Genomic DNA, 23,291 nt, shown 5'->3' on the forward strand with positions numbered 1-23,291 from the left:
CAAGACTCAATTAGTTGCTGCGGTGAATGTTTTTCGCAGCTGGTGCAAAATTCGAGGTTTATGGAGTTCTTGCAAGCGCCACCAGTGCAACAGCAAAATAGGCAACCTACGCCGCGTACGGAGCTTGTTGATGCTCAAGCCCAGGTACTTCATGTGGCACAGGAAGAAAGGGAACGCTAGCGAGTTGCGGAGTCGGGGGCTCCAAAGCAGGTTCCTCCCGTGCTTGAACAGGTGGCTAGAACGCCTATTCCACAGGTTATGCCAGTTCAGCCCGCCACCTTTCAGAGCCAGCATGTTGTCTTGAATGGACAGGGAGCTGGATACCAGGCAATGCACTCAGTTTTTCCACCACCCACGGTACATCCTAGGTATTTCGGGGGTGGATCAGTGTTCCAAAGTATGGCTGGTTATGCGCCTGGAAGTCAGTCGTACATGCCAGGAACAGTGTTCGGGGGTATGCAAGGCATCATGCCAAACCCCATGTATGGTAGTATTGGCATGCAGCAAGGTTTCCATTGCAACCAGGGCCAGTTTGGGGTGCCACAAGGTCATTTTGGCATGGCTGGTTTTTCTGGACAGCAACCAGATATCGCACCTCTGACGCAAAATGTGAATGGCCAAGACGTGCCGATCATGCCTACTACAGTGCCCATGTTGCAGACCATTCCGTATGACAACTTGGAGGCACTAGAGAAGCCGAAGGCTTACAAAGAAGGTGGTGCAGCGGTAAAGTTCAGTACCTTCGGTGGTTTCGAGGATAAGACAAAGGCCCTCACTTTCCTCCAACAGTTTGATACAGCTTATGCGGAAGAGAATTTTACAGAGGCCTCGAAGGTCAGGAAAGCTGCCACTTTCTTAAAGGACAATGCGCTTACATGGTGGACGACATTGTTAATGCAAGGACAGGCACCCGCCACTTGGGTTTACTTCAAGCAAATGTTTGCATCTGCTTGGCTATCAAATGAATTTGAAGCCGACGTCCTGACAGATTGGCACCAGCTTACTTCAGCTTCGTGCAAGAGCTTGCTAGAGTACAATAGGAGGTTTTGTAAAGCGTTACTCTCACTGACCTCCTATAGATTTGTGCCACTGACAGAGGAAATAGAAAGTGTCTGGACAAGCACAGTCTACGAATAGACTCACAAAAGTGCCAAAACACTTCCTAAGCTAAGCTGATTGAACCCTTGTCATGAAGTACCTTGTCCACATGCACATAGGGTTAGACGTGCACGTGACATTGTAGACCAAGTTTCTCCCCACTATTGTATCAGTGAGATCAACCAATAAAGAAGTACCGCAAGGGGTGCTTGACTTAAGGGCCAGTGCATCTCTGTGGAGAACTACGCTTCACCGTGTCTCGTCTACAGTTTCAATTTTTTTTTTTCTTTTCAAGTTTAACTATCTATTGTGGTCTATTCAGTCTTGGTGTCGTTGTTGATTTCACCACCTTGTCAGTGACTTGGCGGTTACAATGGTATCAAAGCTTCAGTCTATTCTTCGTTTTGTGGCAGTGCCCAGCCTAGAAATGTCACATGCACATGGCTCTATGTGCCACGTGGACATGCTTCATCGACTTTTAGAGCCAATTTCCCAATTTTGAAACCCTCTTGCATAAATGGTTAGTACATGTGTTTTGCCAGAAGTTGTTACACTATGGGGGGCATCTGGCATGATGTACATGTAGTTTCACGTTTGAGGAATCCAATGAGCTATTCCCCTCGTCGATCGGATTCTCGGGTGGGCAGATGTACGACAGTTCCACCCGAAACTTAGCCCTGGTCAAAAACTTGTAAATTAAATCATATTTAATTTGTTGGGTTGGTGGACAATTTGCCCTACCTCAATCTAAAGGAGTTTATAACTAGCAAATTGGGCCTATAAAGATTTGGATATCACCTACTCCAAGGTCAAAGACACGTTGCAAAAATCACAGGACAAGCAAAAACACATTGCTTACAAACATAGGAAAGGACTCGACATTAAAATAGGTGACTTGGTTTTTCCTCGTTTTGAGAAGGCACAACTACGAAAGAAGAAAGGCAAGGAATGGTTGTATCCCAAACTCACTCAATGTTTCGACTAGAATTACCATCACATTGAAAAATCCACAATGCCTTCCATGTGAGCCTTCTTAAACCATTCAAAGGAGAACTACCCACTAAACCTTCAAACAACGCTCAACCAAAAGTTGAAGAGACTGAAGAGATTTTGATCCCAAAACAGATACTTGCTAATAAAGACCGCGCCACTCAGGGAAGAACACACAAAGATTTCTAGTGAAATTCAAGAACTATTCACCCATTGATGCTCGGAGGAATTGACAGATCATGATGATTTGTTACAAATTGTATAAAGAAGCTTTTGGATTAACCGGATGAATTTGACATGGTATGGCCGATGGCATGCTTCCGTCATACCATAGGTAGATGCTCACTTTTTGTTGGAATTAGGGTTGCAGAGAAACACACACAGCTTGGAGAAGACGAAGGAAGCTCAAGGCACACAATAGAGAGTGTATTCCTTAGTGTGCAATGGAAAGATAGATAGCCCTAGAGTGATGGGCGTATATACAATGCACGGGGGAAAAAACCTCCTAAAGAGGGAAAAAATGCTCCGGCGGTCCTAGTGTGTTCACACACATCACTACCACATGTATATGGTAACAAATCCCCCCTGGAGTGATGCGGTGAACGAGAGCTGGCACATGAGTAAAGGGAAGTGCCATGCCCTGAGGACAGGATCAGTCCACAAAGGGGAGTAAGCCCAAAGCTTTGCGGAAAGCTTCAAGCTTCTCACGAGACAATGCCTTTGTGAAAAGATCTGCAAGGTTGTCCTGTGTTGGCACATAAGCCAAGCTGATCTCTCCTGCTGAGAGCCTCTCCCTGACATAGTGGTAATGCACCTCAATGTGCTTTGTGCGAGCATGAAAAACTGGGTTCCTCGCAACTGCCAATGCGCTCTGACTGTCAGTGTAGATAGTGTTGGCAGTGTCCTGTCCAACACCCAAGTCAGCCATAAGGCGTCTGAGCCATACACACTCAACCGTAGCTGTGAAGACTGCCCTGTACTCAGCCTCACAACTCGAAGTGGCCACAGTAGGTTGCTTCTTGCTCAACCATGATATACATGAACTGCCAAGCATGAAACAAAAACCACTTGTGGACACTCGCGTGTCAAAACAACCAGCCCAATCTGAGTCCGAAAAAGCATGTAAGTCTGGCGGCAATGATCCCCCCTTGGGATAAAACAAGCCAAGATGTAAAGTGCCACTAAGGTAGCGGAAAATCCTCTTGACAGCCTGCCAATGCTTAGACCCTGGGCTATGCATAAATCTGCTGACCTGCGAGACTGCAAACTGAATATCTGGCCTCGTGTTGCATACATAAATGAGGCAGCCAACAGCAGTTTGGTAAAGAGTGACATCAGCAGGATCGCCAGCATCATGTAGACTCAACTTCAAACCTGTTTCCATGGGAGTGGCAATAGGTTTGCAATCCTCAAGTCCAAACTTACATAGCAATGTCTCTATGTAACTTTTCTGACACAAGGCAATACCACCATCACACTGCTTAAACTGTATACCCAAGTAATGATGCAACAGCCCCAAATCTTTCATCTTGAAAGTAGCATTCAAATCAGCCTTAAATTCAGCAATATGTCTCTCATTTGGTCCAGTGATCAGCAAATCATCAACATAAAGAACCACAATGAGAAATACATCATCCTCACGCTTTACATACAATGTGCTTTCTGTTGGACTGTTACGAAAGCCTCGTTTAACCAAATGAGTGTCAGCTTTCTCATACCAAGCACGAGGAGATTGCTTCAACCCATACAAAGCCTTCTTACATTTGCACACTTTGTCCTCTTGTCCTTTTATGACAAAACCGCGAGGCTGCGTTACATAAACTTCCTCAAATATGTCACCATTCAAGAAAGCAGTAACAATGTCTGATTGATGTACATCCCAACCAAAATGAGCTGCCAATGCACATAGAAAACGCACAGTAGTCATACGACAAGTGGGAGCAAAAGTCTCTTCATAATCTATGCCTTTTTGTTGTGCATAACCCTTTGCAACAAGTCGAGCCTTATGGCGATCGATCTCACCATCCGGCTTGCGTTTCAACTTGTAAACCCACTTCGTACCAATGGCCTTTTTGCCAGGAGGCAAATCACATAAAGTCCATGTGTCATTCTCTATAAGTGCATCATATTCTGATTTCATGGCAGCAATCCAATTTTCTGAATTCTGTGCTTCATCAAAAGACAGAGGCTCCTCAACATCATGTAAACTAGACACAGCCAAAGCATAACAATCTGATGCATAAGATGCATGGCGAGAGCCTGAACGAGTACGACTAGATAAAGGTGCATCCAATTTACTGTCACGCAAAGTGTGCACCAGCCATTTTGGCATACCTCTAGCCTGCTCATTTTCAGCCCTTTCCTCATCAAGTACATCATGTACATCTGCATTAGTAATAGGCTGTTCTAAAACATTTTCAGAAACCCCCATAGGCTGTACATTTGCCTCATTGGAACTTACATTCGTATTTCCACCACTGAAAAGAGGCAACAAAGTGTCATAAATGTCCTGTGAGCTTACATTACTGTCTCTAGTACATGACAGCAAGGGTTGAACAGAATCTTCCACAAACACTACATCCCGTGAAACCAAAATACGTTTTGTTTGCGGATGATACAACCTGTAACCTTTGCTTTCAGCACTATAACCAACAAAAATACATTTGACAGCCTTATCATCCAATTTTCTGCGCTGCACTTGTGGCACCAAAGCATATGCCAAACAGCCAAAAACACGCATGTGCTCAATAGAAGGTTTTCTATCATGCCATGCTTCATATGGAGTAATAGACTGCAAAGCTTTCGTAGGACACCTGTTAAGTACATAAGTGGCACACATGATGGCCTCAAGCCAAAAAGAATGCGGCAAAGCTTGACTTTTGACCATACATCGTGCCATTTCCGTTAGTGACCTGTTTTTCCTCTCAGCAACACCATTTTGCTGAGGTGTATAAGGCACTGTACATTGGTGTTTTATCCCACGACTAGCCAGAAATGCATTAAATTCATGAGACATATACTCCCCCCCTCGATCGGAACGGAGGGTGCCCATAGTACATTTTGAGACATTTTCAGCCATAGCCAAAAATTGTTTGAAGCACATAAAAACTTCGGACTTCGCTTTAAGCGGAAATACCCACGCATGCCTGGAGTAATCATCAATGAAAGTCACGAAGTACAGGTAATTGCCCAAGGACGGAGTTTGCATGGGCCCACAAACGTCACTATGCACAAGCTGCAACCTGCATGTGGCCCTAACTGAACCATCCTTTGGAAACTTAGAACGCTGCATTTTACCCAGAATACAGCCTTCACAAACATGTTTGATAGGTGCTTCAAGAGGCGGCAAAGAAGCAACCATATCAGATTTCTACAAACGCAGCAAACTGGCAAAATTCAGATGACCAAAACGTGCATGCCAAAGTTTTGCATCTGAAATAGCCCTTGAATCTGCAACAGCATTTGCAAAATTTTGTCCACACTTGTCATACAAAGTGAGCTTATACAGCCCACGGCACAAAAGCCCAGATGCAACAATTTCATCACCAAAACTGAGATCATGAACTGTACATCTGTCATCCACAAATTTGACTACAAGTCCAAGTCTAGCAAGTGCGGATACAGACAAGAGATTCTTCTTGATCCCAGGTACATAAAGTGCATCAACAAGTGTGAAGGAACTGCCATTAGCAGCAGTGAGCACAATCTTTCCAACTCCCTGAACTGGATAAGAGGCGTTGTTGGCACAAGTGACTGAATTCCCATGAGGGACAGACTCGAGAGAGGTAAACAATTCACGATGTGAGGTAATGTGCTTTGTAGCACCACTGTCGAAATACCACACATGTGAATCTGCAGCAACTGACAAGCATGCATCATGGACAGCAGGATTGTAAGTGCACTCTGCGCTAAAAGCCCATTCTGCATCAACAACAGCATCACAATCTCCTTTCACAGAAGACTCAACAATGGCTGCATTTGTAGTGGAACCAGCATTTGCAGTGGAACCACCCTCTTTCTTCTTAGCCTCTTTGGCCTTCAACTTAGGACACGACTTGATCAAGTGATCATTGGCTTTACAATAATGGCAACGCATCTTCTTTTTGCCCTTATCACCAGAATTGCCAGACGAAGTGCTGCCAGCAGAAGCATTAGGAACAGAATTTTTGCCACTCGCAGCAGAACCATAAGAAGTGGCTGCATTACTGTTACCACCCTTTCTTTGAGAAGCAATAAAAGCCTGTTCAACTGCACGCTGCCTAGTCCTGTTTTTTCTAGAAAGTGACTCTTGCAACAGCAATGTGCATAATGCATCAAACTTGACAACTTCAGGATTTCCTTGGGTCATCAGTCTCCAAGTACTAGCAAAAGTCTGGTAGGAATCTGGTAAGGCATCAAGAACAGTCTGCACAAGGGAACTGTCAGAAATGACTTCACCTGCAGAAATGAGTTGCTCATTGATATCCTTGACACTAGCAAGGAAAGTGTCCATATCATCTTCCTCATGCATAATCTTCGACTCTAGCTCTTTACGCAGCAAAGCAATTTTAGCCTCATTGCGGCTTGCATAAAGACCTGCTAGAATATCCCAAGCCTGTTTTGCAGATTTTGCTGAACGGATGTGAGGAATAATGGTGCGCTTCACAGACAACGCAATCAATGCATGAGCCTGCGCATCCTTAACATCCCAACGAGCTTGTTCTGCTGTAGGCAAAACAACTCTAACAGCTGCAATCCTTGCAGCAAGACCTGCAACATCCTCAACATCGCCTACATCTTCAGAACCAGGACGTACATCAATGCCCTGCACAATGTTCCAGACACCTTTTGACACAAGAACATGTTGCATCATATAAGCCCACATAGGGTAGTTGTCCCCATCCAACCTGTCCTCAGCAGCAAACATCTTGAACACATCTGTGTTGTTGTTGTCAGCCATGGTAAATGCTGCACCTGATGTGAAAACTGCCCGAAAATAGGAGAAATGGAGCGGGAACAACTTGTGCTATATAGCACAAACCGTAGAAGACTATAAGGCACCTGTTATGCAGAAAACGGCACTGACAGAAAATCTGCACAAAATGACGAAATAGCCTGTGCAGTACTGCCCGTAGTGGAAACGGAGGCCGAAATGAGCCCAAATCAAAATTCTGAGCAGACCCAGCTCTTCGAGCTGCCCCAAAATATTTGTCAACCTGCGAACGCTCGCCAAAGCTCACTGAAATCGGAGAAAGTGAGCAGGCGTGTGCTGGAGCAGCTGGCGACTAAGCCCGGGAGGACGTGACCTGCTCTGATACCAATTGTTGGAATTAGGGTTGCAGAGAAACACACACAGCTTGGAGAAGACGAAGGAAGCTCAAGGCACACAATAGAGAGTGTATTCCTTAGTGTGCAATGGAAAGATAGATAGCCCTAGAGTGATGGGCGTATATACAATGCACGGGGGAAAAAACCTCCTAAAGAGGGAAAAAATGCCCCGGCGGTCCTAGTGTGTTCACACACATCACTACCACATGTATATGGTAACACTTTTGTGACTCTCCACACACTTTGGATGAACGAGCGTATCCAAAGAGACATCAGTTGGGAACTTGCCCTTTGATGAGATCCAATGTCATTTTATATACATTGGAATGGTGTACACCCGTGACATACTATCCATTTTGATTGGAAATAAGATGTTTTTGATTTGGCCAATTGAGATTTTCGAACGCAAACGAGGTGTCTGCAGCTAGCATATCTCTTTATGCATAAATAACATCATTGCACTAGTACGTATACTTGACTGATAAATGTTGAAAGTATGCACATTCTTCTTCTATTATTTTATCCTGCAATCGAGGACGATTTCTTTGATTTCAGAAGGCAGCATGTGACGGGTTTGGGGGTTAAGGTTTTTGCATGGAGAGCATAGACGCATCTATCACCGCGTTCGTTTGGCCAATCACAGATTCTCTCTCCCTAAGAAGGTGATCCATGCCAATCTCTTAGTCAAAGCCAGAATCCTTGACTAGTTTCTCTCCTCTTTCATGCATTGTACTTGCTGTGACAAAAATACAGAAGCGTAAACTGACTTTTAATTGAACTTCAAATACTCGAGAATTGAAGAGAGAGAGAGAGAGAGAGAGAGAGAGAGAGAGAGAGAGAGAAAGCTTGACACTTCATTGGGGACCAGAAGATGAGCTAGTCCCCCCCCATAAAGAGATTATCTTTATTACTAAGGGAGAATCTTTACAAGCACAGGAACGGGGTAAATGCCCGTCCTCTATTTCTTTCTTGGTTCTGTTCTGACTACTTGTTGAGAGAGTGTTTCCACTCTCTTTCTGCTAAGAGGACTTCCCCTCTTCTGCAAGCTTTGTTGAAAGCTCTCACCAGAAGAGAGCTTGTCATAAGCTCTCACAATGGAGAGTCTATCTTCCGCTATGTGTGGCCCTTCATGCGCAATCATTCATGCATTGAACTCAAGTGAGAAACAAGCAAAATGAACAAAAACATGCTTGCTGTAATTTTCTACACATAACCTGAAATTCTTACCTGTGCGCATTCCTATGCCGAAACGGGGGCCTTCTTTGTGATGGAATCACCCCAAAACTTGCGTAGGCGTAGAGTAAGTAGAGAGGAGGGAAATTCTAGCTGAAAACAGTCCTAATCGAGGTGATTAAGGGCTGAAAACAAAGAATTTACAGCAACCGCACTCTACGGAGAGAGTGCCTGCTGCAACTTCTCGCAACGAATCTTCACCAAAAGCTTGCTATGGCTGTGAGAACCCTTGTTCTAGACAATGGGAGTACGAGGCCACCACATATGTCGCAAAGGGCTGCTCTCAAGCTTCCATGGAGGACTTCAATGCTTAGAGCACGCTCACAATAGGGGGGGTAGGAGCACTGCCAACCTGAGAAGAGGGGGAGGGGGTGCTCTTATATAGCCAGCAAGAAGAGAAGGTGAGAGTGAGAGTGAGAGAGTCACTTTGCATTGGTAAGTGTGCCAAGTGGCACACTTACTAAATAACTTTAAAACCATTCAACTTTCACATTTAAAAGTTCCTAAGCTATTTATGAAATGTGCAAATTAATTCACAATTGCACACATGGATGCAACTAATGAAATGTTAGCTGCTCCCCAGCACAACGTCGTACCGCCATTGCTCTGGCATTACCTGTTCGCACTTGTCCGGCCATTTGGTCCGGCACAAACAATTTAAATTAGTTTAACTGACTTATCCTAAGGCCTTAAAAATAATGCAAGCCTTAGGATTACTGTCCTAAGGACCCCATCTCATTCCTGTGCTCACACTGATGCGCATAATTTTCTGAGCCTGAAATCTGACGCTGCTATCTACCCCTTATTGAAGACCCGATTTCCCAATCACTAGGGCTTTAGGGTATTTTTTGCTAGGGTCTCCCTAAGGTGCTCTGGCCCAAATTTGGGTGCACTTGAGGCCCTAGAACTGCTAGTTCTATTCTGATTGTGCACACAACTAATTAGATAACTATTTTCTTGTAAATAAATTAATTATTTACAAAGTTTGACATTGTTACACTTGCATATGTAATCATCTGTGTGGCACTAGAAACATCTGAATGACCTTTGGGTCTTGGACTAACTTGACTGAGTTTTGCAGATTCCGACCAAGGAGAAGAAGAAGAAACAGAAGAAACTTCAACTTACAAAAATAGGCTAGGATTATCCCAACAACTAATAGTACTCGATAGAGGGGCCCAATTTATTAAAACCACTCACACACAAACACACACACACTCTCTTCAAAATTGAGTAAAAGAGATGATGATGTGGCACTTGTACGGACAGCCCGCGTTTTGCGGAAATGATGCCACGTGGTAGCAACGTACGGATCAGCCCTATGGGTGCTAGCTTTTGGACCTGGATGCTTTTAGACCTGTAGCTTTTCATGCAGAGCTTTTTATTTTGGCCAATGGCCTTTAAATATGTAAGTAGAGGTCTCACTCTGGCATTCTACCACGTGGAGAAGTAGAGGAGAGTTCCAAGAGTTATACCTTGATGAAGCAATAATAAAGAAATACCAAAAGGGACGCCAGTCTTTGGGGCCAGTACTGTCTAGGGGTGGAACTTCGCCACTCCATGTCTCTCGCGTGGAACCTCTCCTCTTTTACAGTTTTTTTGCAAGTATTAAAAATGTTGCCAAGTGTGTAGATTGCAATTAACTCTGTGTTTCTGTCGAATACCTCGCCGGAAGTGATTACATTGGGAGGTTCTTGTTCTTGATCGAGACTTGTGTAGTGCATACCAACACATTCTACACACTAGGAAGATGCCAGATAGCATGAGTGAGGGCTTGATTTATCTTATCCCCAAGGAAGGGGGCTCTTTGAACGAGATTCGACAGTGGCGTCCCATTACCATTCTCAACTCATCCTATAAAATTCTAGTAGAGGCTCTGAGTTTGAGAAATCAGCCGCTTCTTCAATACATCATTCCTGAGACATAGACCAATTTTGTCAAGGAGCGTAGTATCCTTGACAGCATCTTGACCTTTTGGAAATTGGGAGGCAACTGCTCTCGCTCATCTCCGAGGACAGAATCTTGTGGTGCGCCTCAAATTTGAGAAGGCTTATGACAGAGTTGACTGGGACTTCCTTGAGGGCACCGGATGGGCTTTTCGGATGCATAGATTAGAGGGGTGTTAGATCTTTGCAGGCGTGCGCATAGTCAGGTGCTGTTGGCAAGGGGACGAGGGGAACGGTTCATGCTCAGGCGGTCAGTACGACAAGGCCACCCTCTTGCCTTCCTTGTCTATGATGAGGCAATAAGTAGATTTTTGACTTCACAAGAGGTTGGTTTGGGTGGACTCCAATTACCATTTCGAGGAGATGAGCTTTTGGATGTTGAGTTTGTTGATGACTCCGGCATGTTTTTGGAGGGCCAGTCTCTTGAGGTATTCTGTTGCGCACCGAGGACATTGATCAACATGCGGAAAACAGTGGCTTTTTGGGTTAATAGTGCTCCCACGTCCGATTTGTCGCCTGAAAAGGGCTTCAGGTGGATTCCCCCGAGGACACCAGTTCAATACTTGGGCTGTCAAGTTGGCCTAGATCTATCACTGTAAGGTGTAGCGGATGTGAATGTTGAACTTTGCTCAAGATGATTGCTCCGAACTGTGCTCAAGGGTTCCTTTTACTTACGGAAGGGAAAGCCTTCCATTCCTTTAGTGAGAGAGTGCAAATGATCACAAACAAAGAGGTAAACACTGTGAATGAAGGTGTTGAGACCGAGAGATAGAGAGAGAAGAATACAACACTAGAATGTTGTCAAACCCTCCTCCGAAGGCCCCACTCTCTATGGCGAGAGCGGTCTACTATTGGTTGCACAAATCTCTACAATGCTATGGAATTGCTGACAATGTCGACGACGATGAGGACGGCGACAAGATGGGCTGAAATCTGAAAACGCTAAGTGCTGAAATCTGCAAATCTTGTATCTACTGAATTTTGACTCTATGTCGGTGACAACGACGATGCGACGACGACGTGCTGAAAACGCAGATGCTGAAATCTGCGAATAGCGAGCTGAATCTGCAAACTCTTGCACATCTGACCGTGCGGCGAAAATCTGTTGCGGGAAGGTGAGATCTGCGAGGTTTGGAGGCTGTTCTACGATGTCTATATGCTGAAAATGGAAAACGCTGATATGCTTGGCTAAACTGTCGCGGAGAATCTGCAAAACGCTAGTGGATCTGCTAGTTGCAAAAACGCAAGGGCTGTTGCTGCAAAAACGCCAGGTAATCTGTTGTGAAGTGCTAACGCCAAGCTGATCTGCTGTTTGCAAAACGTTGGGCTGTCCTTGATGAAAAACGCTAGGCTAGTCTTTGATCTGCTGGATGGAAAAAGCTAGGTTGCCTACCATGGAGTCTTGCTGAGAAGGTGCTCTGTTGGACACTTGGTCCCTACTGCCTCTTCTACCGGAAAGTGCTAGCGCTATCTTTTCTTATATATATGCTTAGCCAGATTGCCCTACCCAGTTTCCCAACAAAGTCACTTATTAATAATAAGTGAAAAATGGCTAATATAGGGAAAATAAGTCTGTGCACTGAAAAAATGCTCCTGATGGATTCTGACGGTAATTTGATGATCATGTTGTGTGCAACCAGAGGATATGCATCTACTCTAAGTGCCTGGACTTGCACGGTCTGCGAACAAACTCTTCCAAACAAGCAATAGATGACTCACAACCCACTTGATTCACATAACTGATCCTTGGATGTGGTGGTTGCGGTCCTAGCACTGGAGGTGGTAAGTGTTGTTTGAACAACATTTTGGGCCCTAAGGTGTTGTGACGTTTGTTCAAGAGGTGGGGCCCGCATCAATGCAGGCACTCGAGGTGTGTCCGTCCATGCTAAGGTTGGTCTATTGGCCATCGCACACTTAAATACTATGCAATCCTTAGCTTGATAACCATACCTCCCAGCTTGCTTCTTTCGGCCGCACCGAAACCGACACAAAGTCATGTGGCTCTTTCAATGCTTCAACTTCGTCTATAGTCATGCATCTATCTTCTTCAAGAATCTCCGAGGATGAAAATTCCTGAAACCACTTCCAACACAAAAACATGAACATACCCATTCCATGAAAAGTAACTGGAAAAATTCTAGTCTTCTTTAAAGACTATGCATGCAATGTAGATGAACATAGTGATGGAGTGCCAAACCGTTTGTCACAAAAATACGGAAGTGTAAACTGACTTTTAATTGTACTTCAAATACTCAAGAGAATTAGAGAGAGAGAGAGAGAGAGAGAGAGAGAGAGAGAGAGAGAAAGAGAGAAAGCTTGACACATCATTGGGGACCAGAAGATGGGCTGGTCCCTCTCCATAAAGAGATTATCTTTATTACTAAGGGAGAATCTTTACAAGCACAGGAGCAGGGCAATTGCGCGTCCTCTATTCTTTCTTTTCTGCTTCTGACTAAGAGAGTGCGAAAGCTACTCTCAGAATACTGAGAGGATTTTCCCTCTGCTATGAGATTTTGGGAAGCTCTCGAAAACGAGAGTCTATCTTCCACCAAAACTCAACAGAAGCTCTCGAAAATGAGAGTCTACCTTCCGCTAACTGTGTCCCTTTTTGCATAATCATTCTTGCAACAAAAACAAGGAAGAAACATGCAAAATGCACGCATACATGCTTGCTGTAATTTTCTGCACATAACCTGAAAATGTTACCTGAGCACCTTCCAAAGCTGAAATAGAGACCTTTTTCGCGATGGAATCGCACCAAACTTTGTGTATGCGTAGTGTAGGTAGAGAAGAACTAGATTCTATGTGTATTTTGCTAAAATTCACCCTAAAAGAGATGATTAAGGCTGAAAACAGAGAATTTACAGCCACCACACTCTACGAAGAGAGTGCCCGCTGCAACTTCTCGCGATGAAACTTTACTGAAAGCTGGCTATGGCTATGGGAACCCTTGTTCTAGACAATGGGAGCACGAGGCCACCACATATGTCGCAAGGGGCTGCTCTCAAGCTTCCATGGAGGGCTCCAATGCGTAGAGCATACTCACAATAGGGGGGGTAGAAGCACTACCAACACTGAGAAATGGGGGAGGGGGTGCTCCTAAATAGCCATCAGGGAGAGGGGACGCTAGGAAGAGAGAGAGGGTGAGAGTAAGTGAGAGAGGTAGTTTTGCACTGGTAAGTGTGCCAAGTGGCACACTTAATAACTTTAAAAACCCTCCAACTTTCACTTTTAAAAGTCCCTAGGCTATTAATAAAATGTACAGATTAACTCACAATTGCACACACATGCTACTAATGAAATTGTTAGCTGCTCCCCAGCACAATGCCATACCGACACTGCTCTGGCATTACCTGTTCGCACTTGTCCGGCCATTTGGTCCAGCGCAAATCATTTAAGATAATTTAATTGACTTATCCTAAGACCGTAAAAATAATTCAGGCCTTAGGGTTACTGTTGTTCTAAGGACCCCATCTCATTCATGTGCTTGCACTAGCGCGCGTAATTTTCTAAGCCTGAAACCTGAGGCTACTGCTTACCCTTTCATTGAAGAACCGATTTTCCAATCACTAGGTCTTCATGGTATTTTCTACTAAAGTCTCCCTGAGGTGCACTGGCCCAAACTTGGGCGCACCTGATGAAACCGGCCCGTGGGGCGGTAGGCTTTGGCTTTCACCCGAAATTCTTTACTTTACACACACACACAGAGTACTTTGCAAAGAGAACCTGCGACGAGAATGAACACTTATGCGCACACACGGCTCGGAAGCTAGAATGCTCCAAGCAGACGCCGACAACCTGTAGACCCCAAAATTGGTGCCCCTTTCGGTATTTCTTTATACTTTGAGAGGGTAAATTTACAAAGTAGAGTCATGGGAATCCTTTGTCTATATCCAACTAGATACGACTTGATTTGGCCAAATTTCGACAACATAACAGCCCCAAAACTTGCGCGAAACCAATTCCCCTGCTAGAACTCACTTCCACTGGCATAAACCTCTGATTCCTACCAAAAAACAGTAAATTCAGCACGCTGTATTTACTGGTTTTTGCCCTGTTTTCAGTCCCAAACAGTCCCCTAACTGTCCTCAGCCAGTGGGGCACGATTCCCAATGGTTCTAGCGTCCATATGGCTGAAAAACAGTCAATTTACAACGCATACACAGCGCTGAAAACGCACCTATACGGTTATGACCCTCACCGATGCCTGCTTTGGAGTAGCAATTAGCTACCCCTGTTCCTGCTCAAGGAGGCTCTTACCTCAGCACAAAAGCATGAACCCACACAACTGTACATCAATCAAATGAAGAGCCCTCTTGTGGGGCATCACATAACTGCACGTAGGGGAGAGAGAGAGCAGTGTGTAGCCTGCAGGACATCACTCCTAGCACCACACTGTACATGAGAGGGAAAGAAAGCACTCCATAACTCTTAACCTGTGACAGGTTCTCAATGAAGCATCCCCCCCAGCATAAATCGAGCGCCCCCTCTGCTGCCCTTGACCTGTAAAGCATCTGTGAATAAATAGATGCAAAAAGGGGAAGTTTTCCATGGCTACCAAAACCTGCATATCGCTGAAAACGCAGCAAAACAGCGCAGTAACACGCATCTGATGCCTTCCAATGCTGAAAATGAGCTCCTTGATCCTAGGTAAGGTCATGGGAAGCTCAAAAATGGAGAGAAATGGCTGAAAATCACAGTTAACAGCCTCCAAAACTGCTCCAAAGAGTCAGTTACGAGTTCTCTTCTCCCAGACTTGGTAAATTGGTAAATTGGCCAAAACGTGCCACTTGGCACTCATACATGCAATTTCCCCGCATTGGGCTTCCTGCTTAAAAATCTCTCAACGGGTGCATCAGTTGACTTTGCAGCAGAGTAATAAAATGTTCCCCTTGTCATTCTGAAGCTATAATGACACAAATAGATTTCGTGGCCCAAAATAGCAGTTACCTAAATTTTAGGAGATGCTTCCGTTGGGCTCTCACTAGTCTTCTGACCATCTATCCTCATTGGGACCGCATCCAAAAGTACAATGTGGCCCAACTGTCGGATACTTTCTGTTGGTGACCCCACCTTGACTTTATACCTTTATTGAGTTCACTTCCTAGTATCCACCACCTTGCTAAGTGCGACGGGGGGACCTACATGATTTTGAACTGAGCCTAGACATCCTTTTACTTTACGAGTTCCAGTGCCGACCAACTTCCCGTTTGCGGGTGAAACTACCGTTCACATTTGCCATACAATGTCCGACCATTTGCAACTTCAAAAAGAGGGTCTCAAAAATTAAACAAAAATCATTGGAAAGAAACCAACAACTAAGGTTAGCAGTTGCCACGTCTTCGTGACACCTGAGGTCCCAGAACTGCTAGATCTATTCTGATGTGTACACAACTAATTAAATAATTCTTTTCTCGTAAATATATTAATTATTTACAAAGTCTGACATAGTTACACCGTTCATCAAACACACAAAAAATAGGGTCGAATCTTGAATTTCTGATCTAAATCGATCAACTGTGGCAAATCACAATGGAAATGCCAATGCTTGATGCTCAATCCTTCTTGTGCTCTTTCTAAGACTGTCATGCCAAGGAAGAGACATGGAATGTGAATTTCTCATCCGTGTTCATTCATGAGTGAATTGTGTTCATTGTACGATACGGCATGCCTATGAAAAGGGATCACATAAGGACGGTGATTAAAATACAAGAAACCATCACAAATGAAACACTCGAACAATGCATGCTGACTAATCATTCGAACACATAATACTTCCTGTGGGGGTTCTTTGGACCTCGACTTGAGAGAAAAGATCGGTTCTTCGTGATTGATCGAATCTGTAATGAGGTTAGCTTCACTAGACAAAATATCAACGAAACCATCTTCCTTGTGAACAATCACATCATTATCATGCAAATCATCATGCTCGTTAATAATCACATCTTGATCATGCAAATCATCATGCTCGTGAATAATCAAATCTTGATCATGCAAATCATGTGCGTCGTGCTTTGGAAAAGAAGAGACCGAGAGAGTCTCCTTCTCCTGATTCTTTTCAATCTTCACCTGCACATTAGAAAATAGTGGGACCAACTCTTGCATGTGTTGGTCTCTCTGCGCTTCACGCTCTAACCGACTTTCTTCGCGCTCGCGATCCAATTTGGCTTTTCTTTCTTTCTTTGTGCTCACGCTCTATGGCTGCCATTCTTTCTTCGTGCCACGCTTCGTGTTGTCTCATCATGTCCATCATCGTCTTGACCAAAGCCTCCATAGGATTTGGTGCAATCCTTGGCGTAGATGGAGAAGGGGGAGGGTCAGAAAAACCTCTTGGTGGGGAAAATTCTTCTTCGCCACTTTTATGCTCATCACCTCCATGCGAAGTATCCATTCCACTTCGGGTGATGACCACACGCTGAAGTCTTGAGTTCTTGAGTTCACGAGAAACTTGGATTCTTATGATTCTTGGATTCTTGAGTTCTTGAGGGTCTTGCGTTCTTGAGGTTCTTGAGGTTCTTCTTTAGCTTGCAATCTGTGTTAGAGAAGGATCTTCTCTTACTCGAGCTCTTCTCTTTCCTGTGGGCGCACCTCCTAGCGGCCTTGCGCTCACACCAAGGTTGCTTTTTCCGACCACACGTCGATTGGCCGGCTGCTAAGTGCACGGTCCGCTCTCAATGAGTGAAAAGAGAAACAAGGGGAGGCTAGACAACCCCTTCTTTCTTGGGTTTCCTGTCACTCTTCAAAAACACGATTATGAATCGACACGCCCCAGTGGACTTGGGTTACGTGCGACCGCAACAAGCAAAAAAAAAAATTGTGGTTCTTTCCTTGAGTGATACAGAACACTACCAAAGCTCTCTTACCAATGTAAGGTGCAACGGATATGAATGTCGAACTTTGCTCAAGATGAGTGCTCCCAACTGTGCTCAAGGGTTTCTTTTACTTACAGAAGGGAGAGCCTTCCGTTCCTTTAGTGAGAGAGTGCAAATGATCACAAACAAAGTAGTAAACACTGTGAATGAAGGTGCTGAGACTGAGAGATAGAGAGAGAAGAATACGACACCAGAATGTTGTAAAACCCTCCTCCGAAGGCCCCACTCTCTATGGCAAAAGTGGTCTACTATTGATTGCACAAATCTCTACAATGCTATGGACTTGCCGACGATGTCGACGACGATGAGGACTGCGACGAGACGGGCTGAAATTTGAAAACGCTAAGGACTGAAATCTGCAAATCTTGTTCTGCTGAATTCTGACTCTGTCGATGACGACGACGATGACGATGATGCGACGACGACGCGCTGAAAACGCAGATGCTGAAATCTGTGAATAGCGGGCTAAATCTACAAACTCTTGCCGATCTGACCGTGCGGTAAAGATCTGTTGCGGGAAGGTGAGATTTGTGAGGTTTGGGGGCTGTTCTGCGATGTCTATATGCTGAAAATGGGAAAACGCTGATGTGCTTGGCTAAACTGTCGCGGAGAATCTGCAAAACGCTAGTGGATCTACTAGTTGCAAAAACGCCAAGGCTGTTGCTGCAAAAATGCCAGGTAATCTACTGCGAAATGCTAATGCCAAGCTGATCTGCTGTCTCAAAACGCTGGGCTGTCCTTGATGAAAAACGCTAGGCTGGTCTTTGATCTGTTTGGCTGGAAAACGCTAGGTTGCCTACCGGGGAGTCTTGCTGAGAAGGTGCTCTGTTGGACACTTGGTCCCTACTGCCTCTTCTACCCGAAAGTGCTAGCGCTAGCTTTTCTTATATATATGCTTAGCCAAATTGCCCTACCCAGTTTCCCAACAAAGTCACTTATTAATAATAAGTGAAAAATGGCTAATATAGGGAAAATAAGTCTGTGCACTGAAAAAATGCTCCTGATGGATTCTGATGGTAATTTGATGATCATGTTGTGTGCAACCAGAGGATATGCATCTACTCTAACTGCCTGGACATGCACGGTCTGCGAACACTCATAAAAGTACCAGAACACTTCCTAAGCTAATTGAACTAAACTGAACCCATGTCATGAAGTAGCTTGTCTACATACACATAGGGTTAGATGTGCACGTGACAATCACCCCTTTCCATCAAGAGAAAAATGATTTACTGGAGCTCGGCATGACTTTCGCATGTTGGCAACATAGTAACAGGGAATGGCCGTTTTCAGGTCTCCGTTCCCCGTTCCCATTCCAAGTTCCCGTTCCGTGTTTCAAACGCGAGTACCCGTACCGGGGAATGGCATTTTGTTCGGCGTTCCCGTTCCGCGTTCTTGTTCCGGTTTCCCGTTCCTGGTAACTATGGTTGGCAAGGTTGTATTGGCCAGCCAGGTGCTTTTGGTTACTATGTGGTACATCTCGTCTTGCTGGATTTTCTCGAGTTCTTACATCAAGAGGTTGATCAGGAATTTTTTGTGATTGGAGCAAGACACAGTCTGCTAGGGCCAAGCTTTCTTTAACTTGCTCTTAGGGAGGGTTAGGACTCATCGACCAAGCACGGCAGAGTAGAACCCTCCCTGGGAAGCTCATTGTCACAGGCTCTTGCCAGGGAAGGAGTCCTGGAAGGAGCTACTCATTCATTGGATTCGTGCTCGGGTCCCACAGACAGGCAGCCCATGGAGCCCCTCCACCCATTGGATCTCCATAGAGCTACGCAAAGTGGGATTGAGCAGGAGATGGGAGGACCGTTTTTCTTTGAGCTTGCTTTGGTCTTGGGAGCAGCTACGAAGAGGCCTTGGGGCAACATCAGCCCGCATGCACTGAAGTCTGAGGAGCGCTTGAGGCAACCACTTACATGGAACCATCCGGTCACCACACAGCAAGGCCAAATGGTTGGTAGCCAACCTCATGTCTCTCGGGGTCCGATGGCCATCCTCAAGAGCTTCAAAGTCTTCAGATGAAAGACATGAAGGGAGTTGCAGAGCATGTGTCAAGATATTGTAGAGGCTATGTCAACAGTGGCATACCCCTCTTGAGCGGGTCTCTCTACAAGCTCTAGTTGTAATGAGGACCTCTAGTTGAGGAAAGCCTTCATCCAGCGGGCCGAGGCACCCAACATGGCAGTGTTGCTTCCAGTGATTCAACTTGTGGGCATCGGTGGGAGGACTTGTGTGATAGATCCTGACCGTAAGCTTAAGCTGAAGACAAGACATTGGCGGTTATGAGCCCGGAGCCACCCTCTAGTGAGGGTGCAGTGGGACCTGAGGGAGTGGTTCTGGTGGGATCCCTTTACTCCAGCCCATCACCCAGGGACCCCTTTCTTCTAGTACACAGCATGGCTGGGATGTCATATTGACTACACGGAGAGAGGCTCGCACAGCTGCAGCAGATCATTGGCAGGAGAGTCTCACATCAAAGTTCTTGGCAGACTTTTGAGCGCCTGTGGGACAACAAACAACCGAGGCGAGTCACCATGTTCCATTGGCTAGTCGCCCATCGACCTAGTGCAGTTGGGAGTTGGTTGGTGCATGATGGCCACTCGGCAGCTGTGCCGCCTGTGACCACCCACTTGAGACACAACGCCACTATCTGTGGGACTGCCCCATGGCACAGTAGGTTTGGTTACACCCTCACAAGCCTAGCACTTCGGTTTTAGTTAGCAGGATGATAGTGACATAGGAGGACCGGCCTACACTCCAACCCACCACAAAGCTTGTACTTCAAGAGTGGAGCAAAGATAGAGGGTGTTGTTGAGAGCGGGAAGCTTATCTGCAACACTCTTGGTTCATCTGCAGAGCCCAATGCTTCCACATCTTTAGGCACGACCCGTCCCACCGGCAGAGACTATACGTGACATTTGGCTGAAGCTGATCCACACACTCAGAGGACAGTTCGAGAGGCTTTAGGGCAGCTCCAACCACACGCAGGAGCGCCACAAGCCCTTCCTGCGTCTTTGGTGTCCAGGCCCCAGGGCCCTTCTTCACCATGGTGCATGGGGGGCCTCGATGGCATTACTGCCCACCAGTGTGGTTGTTTCCTCCTCCCATATCCCTAATTTAGCTGTCATTGTACATATTCTATCTTTTCATTGGGAGAGTCTCCCCACATTTTGATTTAGCCCTCTCTCGTAGGGGCAGTTTGTAGCCCACTGGGCAGTTTTCTTAACTAATCGAAGGGTCTTTTTCTAGGGGGAAAAAAGCTAATACAAGGAAAAATACTCTTATGAGGATTTGAATGTGAAAGTACCTCCAGGTTTCATTCCCACCAAGATACTTTTTAGTCCAGCTATCATCTACAACAGTAATAAAGAATATTCTCAATCAAATGCACTTCCTGGTGTTGAAACTACCCAAAACCATCAAAACAAGCTGGCTCACCTTCCCCCCACTCAGAGGTAAAGTTATAGGTGAGCTTTCTCCTGTAAACTGGTCGACCGTACTGAAAAGAAAGAGATGTAAATCTGTAAAACTGACCCACAAGCTAAACTAAGCAACAGTATGTGATATCAGATTACCAACCTAACCTGTACACGAAGTATCCATTCGCCCGCCTGCAGACATAGTTGAACTCAACAGAATCATTTTCACTTGCAATGGCTCCAGACCCCTCTACAATATCTGAAACAACCTTTGCTTTCGTGAAGATGTTGAACTGAACATAGTATATAATATGGAAATAACAAAGAGCTGGTTTTTTTGGTGATAAAGTGTCACACTGAAAGCGTCGATCTCATCAAATGGGTGTTCCCTTTGGCACCCATAAAATATTGTGAAGTTGGTACAATGCATTGTGCATTAGTTTGCACATACAAGTGAATAATTCGACGGCAATACTGAAAAGATACATACTTCCTTTCATCAATGACATATGTGTGTGCGATTCTATGAATGTTTATGTATGATATATCTGCCTCTTCTCATATTGAAATTCTATATCTGCTTCCTATTTGGCAAATGGCCTTGCATACTGCAACATTCTGTGGCTAAAGATAATATGTGTGATGTTAGTCACCTCGTGAGTAGGGTAATAACAGCAATGAGAAGATGATAGGAAAGTACAACCTATGTGATGATAAGCACATTATCCCACCTTGGAGCATGACGCCAGTGTCCATTGTTTTGAACCTGCAAGAGATGACTGACGGTCATGTAAACTGCAAATTCCTACACATTGCATGTGGCATGACCGATGTTTCCACAAGTGTAATGCTCATACATAAGCAATGTAAATTAAATCCGCTTGTTGTGTATGCTTATTCTCGGTAGAAACAGATGAAGAAGTTGCAACATATATAGCTGATAATAAATGCAGACTTTTTTATGCTTTTACTATATCATTCTCTTTTTACCGCAACATTTAGTCATTGGTGATATACCATTGTCACTGGTGTAAACATGAAAGGGGTGCAAATGGAGTAAGGGCGCATCCGCACGGGCTTCATTCAACCCCAGCATGCGCACACCAGCAAACGCTGCCTCCATTTCCTATTTTGGCAGAGTTGGAAAACCCCGTCTTCTACCCCCGATTTCTGAAATGCAGCCCAAATCGTGCAGGACAAATGCTGCTTGCTGTTAATTATGTCGAGCCAAGATAGCTGACAAGAGGCAGGGGTTCTACCCCTACCCGTGCAAAACTGCATTAAGGCTAACATACATTACTCATCACAACCATGATGTAAGTATAATTCCAAACTGCCGAATTATAACATTCTGATGTGCGTAGTGTGCTTTCATTGCTTCACAACACAATCAAGGATCCTGCATACCCGGGGATGTCTGGTCCTTCCATCATAGGAACATAGAATGGTCTTTCATAGGCAACAGCTGCAGGAACGGAAGCTGCTGCACCGCACAGAAGAACCGAGGTGAGAGCAACTCTTCTTGTTGGCTTGGGAGACGAAGACTCACATGTGATTGTGAAAAGGCTAGCTCTTGAAGACCTGAAACAGAGGACAAAGGACAGCACGTGGGCGCCTGCAAACAGGAGAAGAAAACTGTACAATGAAAGGGAGAGTAGAGGGTATCGGGTGAGCTACTTACTTGTTGGTAGATGAGGAAGAGAGCTGCTTGAGAGAGGCTGGAGAGGGCACCACGTGCATGCACGCAGTAGCTGCCATAGTCGTGTGCGCTAGCCAGATAGCGCTCGCTAACTGGAATTACGTCAGCTAAAACTTTTCAAAAGGCACGCAGATAATTCATATATTGCACTACTTCTTACAAGTGAATCAGCTCACCCTGCAATTCTAGAAAGAGTCGGGCAAAGGTTGTAATGCAGATCCGCTTCCATGATGGAAAAAAGAACAAAAAGATGTAGATTGAGTCTAATTGAATTCTACATGTTTATTGAGTAGTGACCGGGGCTCAGTAACGAGCAAGTTCAATTATATGTATGATGAATACGGTGCTTTGGAATTCCTTGATTGATATGCATAACAAATAATGTATTTTGCAATGCTTTGACCGAGATATGCAATAAGCCTAATGTGAGGATCAGCAATGCTTTAGCTAATAAGTATGTCTAATATGAGAGAGAGAGAGAGAGAGAGAGCGCAAATTTGGGCTCGCACAGGACCGGTTCCTACTTAGCAAAGCTCGTATATGAGATGAGAATTGACCAGCTCGCAAGGGCACTCCATTTGACACTGTCGACAGCGGTTTTGGTGTTGGTCTGAAGTCGGCATGCCACATCAGCAGAGACCGTTCTCACAACGACGGTGCCGTCGTTGTTAACCTAGGGAGGGGCTATTTTAAGAAAAGTTTTTTTTTAATTCAATGTGAGGAAAAA

The 23,291-nt window shown here is 45.0% G+C and overlaps 1 protein-coding gene across 2 annotated transcripts in view; it reads right to left on the minus strand.

The window, feature by feature from the left end:
- Nucleotides 1-22,697, minus strand: part of LOC147432929 (peptidyl-prolyl cis-trans isomerase FKBP16-1, chloroplastic-like) — a 35,544-nt gene extending 12,847 nt beyond the window's left edge. Inside the window, exons 1-6 of one of the 2 annotated variants that reach the window (XR_015185582.1) lie at nt 22,547-22,697; nt 22,273-22,446; nt 21,597-21,631; nt 21,031-21,124; nt 20,885-20,945; nt 20,754-20,799 (exon numbers count right to left, since the gene is read on the minus strand). Coding sequence is in view for 1 of the 2 variants with exons in the window: in XM_086492671.1 (XP_086348797.1) it covers nt 20,754-20,799; nt 20,885-20,945; nt 21,031-21,124; nt 21,597-21,631; nt 22,273-22,446; nt 22,547-22,623 (487 nt within the window). In the remaining variant the exon portion in view is untranslated. The remainder of the gene's footprint in view (nt 1-20,753; nt 20,800-20,884; nt 20,946-21,030; nt 21,125-21,596; nt 21,632-22,272; nt 22,447-22,546) is intronic. The other variant, XM_086492671.1, reaches the window with a different exon arrangement.
- Between the last annotated feature and the right edge of the window lie 594 nt (nt 22,698-23,291).

The sequence above is a fragment of the Adiantum capillus-veneris genome, chromosome 20 (assembly GCF_014529385.1).
Source record: "Adiantum capillus-veneris isolate H3 chromosome 20, ASM1452938v2, whole genome shotgun sequence".
Lineage (NCBI taxonomy): Eukaryota > Viridiplantae > Streptophyta > Polypodiopsida > Polypodiales > Pteridaceae > Adiantum > Adiantum capillus-veneris.